This window comes from Rutidosis leptorrhynchoides, unplaced genomic scaffold (assembly GCF_046630445.1).
Source record: "Rutidosis leptorrhynchoides isolate AG116_Rl617_1_P2 unplaced genomic scaffold, CSIRO_AGI_Rlap_v1 contig571, whole genome shotgun sequence".
NCBI lineage: Eukaryota > Viridiplantae > Streptophyta > Magnoliopsida > Asterales > Asteraceae > Rutidosis > Rutidosis leptorrhynchoides.
In genome coordinates, this window is record NW_027266793.1 from 27,933 (window position 1) to 31,331 (window position 3,399).

At 35.2% G+C, this 3,399-nt stretch overlaps 1 protein-coding gene across 1 annotated transcript; it reads left to right on the forward strand.

Moving 5' to 3' along the window:
* The first annotated feature begins 665 nt into the window (after positions 1–665).
* LOC139884572 (uncharacterized) lies at positions 666–2,444 on the forward strand. The gene is made up of 5 exons (XM_071868589.1): positions 666–959; positions 1,060–1,204; positions 1,289–1,380; positions 1,518–1,619; positions 2,259–2,444. The coding sequence occupies exons 1-5, from the start codon at positions 666–668 to the stop codon at positions 2,442–2,444; spliced, it is 819 nt and encodes a 272-aa protein (XP_071724690.1).
* Positions 2,445–3,399: the final 955 nt, after the last annotated feature.

A 3,399-nucleotide genomic window follows, 5' to 3' on the forward strand; every position in this document is an offset into this window, starting at 1 on the left:
AAGCTAAGATGAATTTCGTCCCTTTAATTTTTTTTTCTTGAATCAACTTGTTTTAAAGACTTAATAAAAGTCTTTAGAGAGGCCAATTTTGATATGATATCTGTTTTGATTCAATCCGCTAAATTTATTTTATGTATAATGTACAAATATACATATTATTGAGAAAAATGATAAGTATTTTCGGACAGATGATTTTTCAAAACTTGGATCGGAACAAATTTTTCTCTGGTGCGGTTCAAATGGAATTGTTGGTACTTATATCTATGGATCATATAAGATATTAGTAATTTTCAAAACATTTATAATAATAATTCAGTGTAAATAATAGTAATTTTTAAAACATTTATTGGTTAGTGTCTAAATAGACTACAATTAATAGATTAAATATATTATAAACTTTATTTATAATTATAATAATTCTGCTTGGAAATAGTTTAATCGGTTTGAACTAAATTGAAATATCCTAGACATAGATAAAATTAAATCGTTTTTTAAACTGTCTAAACCAAATTTTGTATTATTTTATTTTGAAATCAGGCCAACCCAAATTAAACCGATCGGTTCGGTTTGATTGTTCAATTCAAACTCTATAATGCCCACCCAACACAGCAAAACCCTCGTGCATTTTTGATTGAACCTCAAAACATAACCCCCAAAAGCTAAAGATGGTTAGTAGCAGACAGAAGCTTGCTCGAAAGCGACAAAAAGAGGCACACCCTGAGCTTTTTCCAAACCCAGAACCGACTCCACCTAAAGATCCGAACAAGAAGAAGAAGAAGAAGAGCTTCAAGCGCAAAAAGGATGACCCGAATCATGATAAACAATCCAAAAAAATGGGTTTTCGAAAACACCCGCTTAGAGTTCCTGGGATGAAGCCTGGTGACTCTTGTTATATCTGTAAGGCCAAAGACCATATCGCCAAAATCTGCCCTGAAAAAGCTGAATGGGAGAAGAACAAGGTATTCAGGCTTGCCTTCTAACTGTTTGATAAAATGTTTCTACCAGTTTTTTTGTTTCATTGGTTATTCTTTCATTGAATTGAATTCATGGTTTGAGTAGATATGCCTGAAATGTCGACGACGTGGCCATAGTCTGAAGAATTGTCCTTACAAGAATGATGAGTCTGCTGCGGCACAAAAGATGTGTTACAACTGTGGAAATTTAGGGCACTCCCTTGATAAATGCCCGAAGCCACTTCAAGATGGTAATCTGACTTCTTTTTTACTTTGAGCTTGGTTACTTATTATACATGTGAGTTATTCTGATTCATTTCTTTTATGTAATGCAGGCGGAACTAAGTTTGCTAGTTGCTTTGTTTGTAACGAACGTGGACACTTGAGTAAGAACTGTCCCAAAAACATGAATGGGATCTACCCTAAGGTATATTCACTTTGTTGCCTTCATACAATATTGCTGGGAAATGCTTAATATATGTTTTGATGCATTCTATCAACTTTCACTTTGTGGTGAGCCTGAATCTTTTGTGTTTGCTGTATTTTTTTTTTTTTTTCATGCAGGGTGGTTGTTGTAAGGTATGTGGGGGTGTAACGCATTTGGCCAGAGATTGCCCTAATGAAGGCCAAAAAGTTTTTGCTTCTGCAAATACATATGGTAAAAAAGTTTCTTCTTTTTTCATTACTTTTGTGGCCCTTATCAGCTATCATATAGAATTTATTAGTTGCTTTTGATGTTTAGAGAATCGAGTCAGTGAACTGTTTGTAGAAACAAATGTCAACGTAAGCCAATATTGCGCCGTTTGACTTGTCTTTGAAAGTTTGGTACCTGCAGAGATATGCATGCCATCTATAATTTTCAATATAGAAAACAAAAGTTATTGTAAATAAGATACATAATTATGGTGATGTTGTACTAGCAAAGTTTGCTAATTTTGAAACTTGCGAACTCCATATAATTTAGGTTATTATCATAAAGTCTCCTTTCTAGTTGGCTGCAAAGACAGATTTGAAATGAAAGCATGGAGAGTATTTCTGGCTTTCTGCAATTGACCAATCATTCATTCTTAAATTTTTACAGTATCCGTAATAAAAAGTTTTGATGTAATTATTGAGAGTTGCATTGACATTTCAGATTTTGACACTTGAAAGACAGAGTAGAAAGTCTAGTTGGCACTAGAAAGATCAATCCCATGTCAATTAAAGTCATTTTATAACATTTTTGTCCCATTGTTCAAACTGGATATTTTCTGTTCACTCTGGCATATTTCATTCTAATAATTTCTTAATATTGCAGCAACCGAGTATCAAGAGAGGCCGAAGCTGACTAAATTCACGAGCGGGGATGATCTCGAGGATGATTTCAGCGCAGCTGCAGATCGCGAGAAAGAAAAGCCGTCGGAGTCGAAAGATGTTCCCAATTCTAAAGCAAAAGATGAGCAAAGGAAATCAAAGAAGAAGGCCCCTAAAGTGGTGACTTTTCTAGGATAATAGAGTTTTAATTTTATTCAATTTTTGTAGACTTTTTTCGTAATCTGTGGTATGCCTTCTGCCTCTATACTAAATAGTAACAAACAATAGAAATCCTCCTACAAATTATTCCCAGCAAATTTCAGTGTGTAACTTTGAACCATGCCTTGTTCATTTGTGTTGGATTTAAATGGCCACAAGCTTTTTTCGTGAATGTTCTATCCTTGCTCATGATGCGGGGAACTATTTACTACTTGAAATTGAACTAGTTATACACTATTCCGATTTCCAGTGATAATGTATCAGTTCAAACGTGTAAACCAACATAGGCCTCTTTACAAGTAAAGAATTCTTTGTCACAATTTAATCAACACATGCAAGTAAATAGTAAACAATTGGGACCAATTACATCTAAAATGGTAGACAATTGGGTTTTCTTTTATTATTGAAACTTAAAGGACTATTAACTCAATATACGGAACTATGAGGGACGAGTAAATAGTATACCGTTATATTAAAAGCAAAGAAACTCTGGAACATACGAAGTTCCAGAAAAAATAGAACGGAGAAGACGAAGATGGCAGCAAGGGGGAGTAAGGCTATGGCGACGGTGAAGTCAAAAGTGAGGGAAGCTCCTGCTTATAAATGGAGACCAAAATCCATCACCGGAAAAGCCAGTCCGACGCCGCCGCCATCTTCCAATCTGGGCAAATTTCTTGGTATTCGTCCAGCTGCTATATCGGAGACCAACAAACTGATGGCTAAGTTCATAAAAATCAACAACCGCCAGGTTATCCTTTTACATTTATTTTGACCTCTTGTCTTTTTTTTTTTTCGCTTGGCGCGTTCTAGGTGTTTGATGAATTGACTGGATGAAATCGTTCTGATTTGCAGAACCCAGGAATGCAAAAGATCAATCTTACTGAGGATAAGTTGAAGTCCATGTTAGCTGGGAAGGAGCAAGTTGGAATACCCG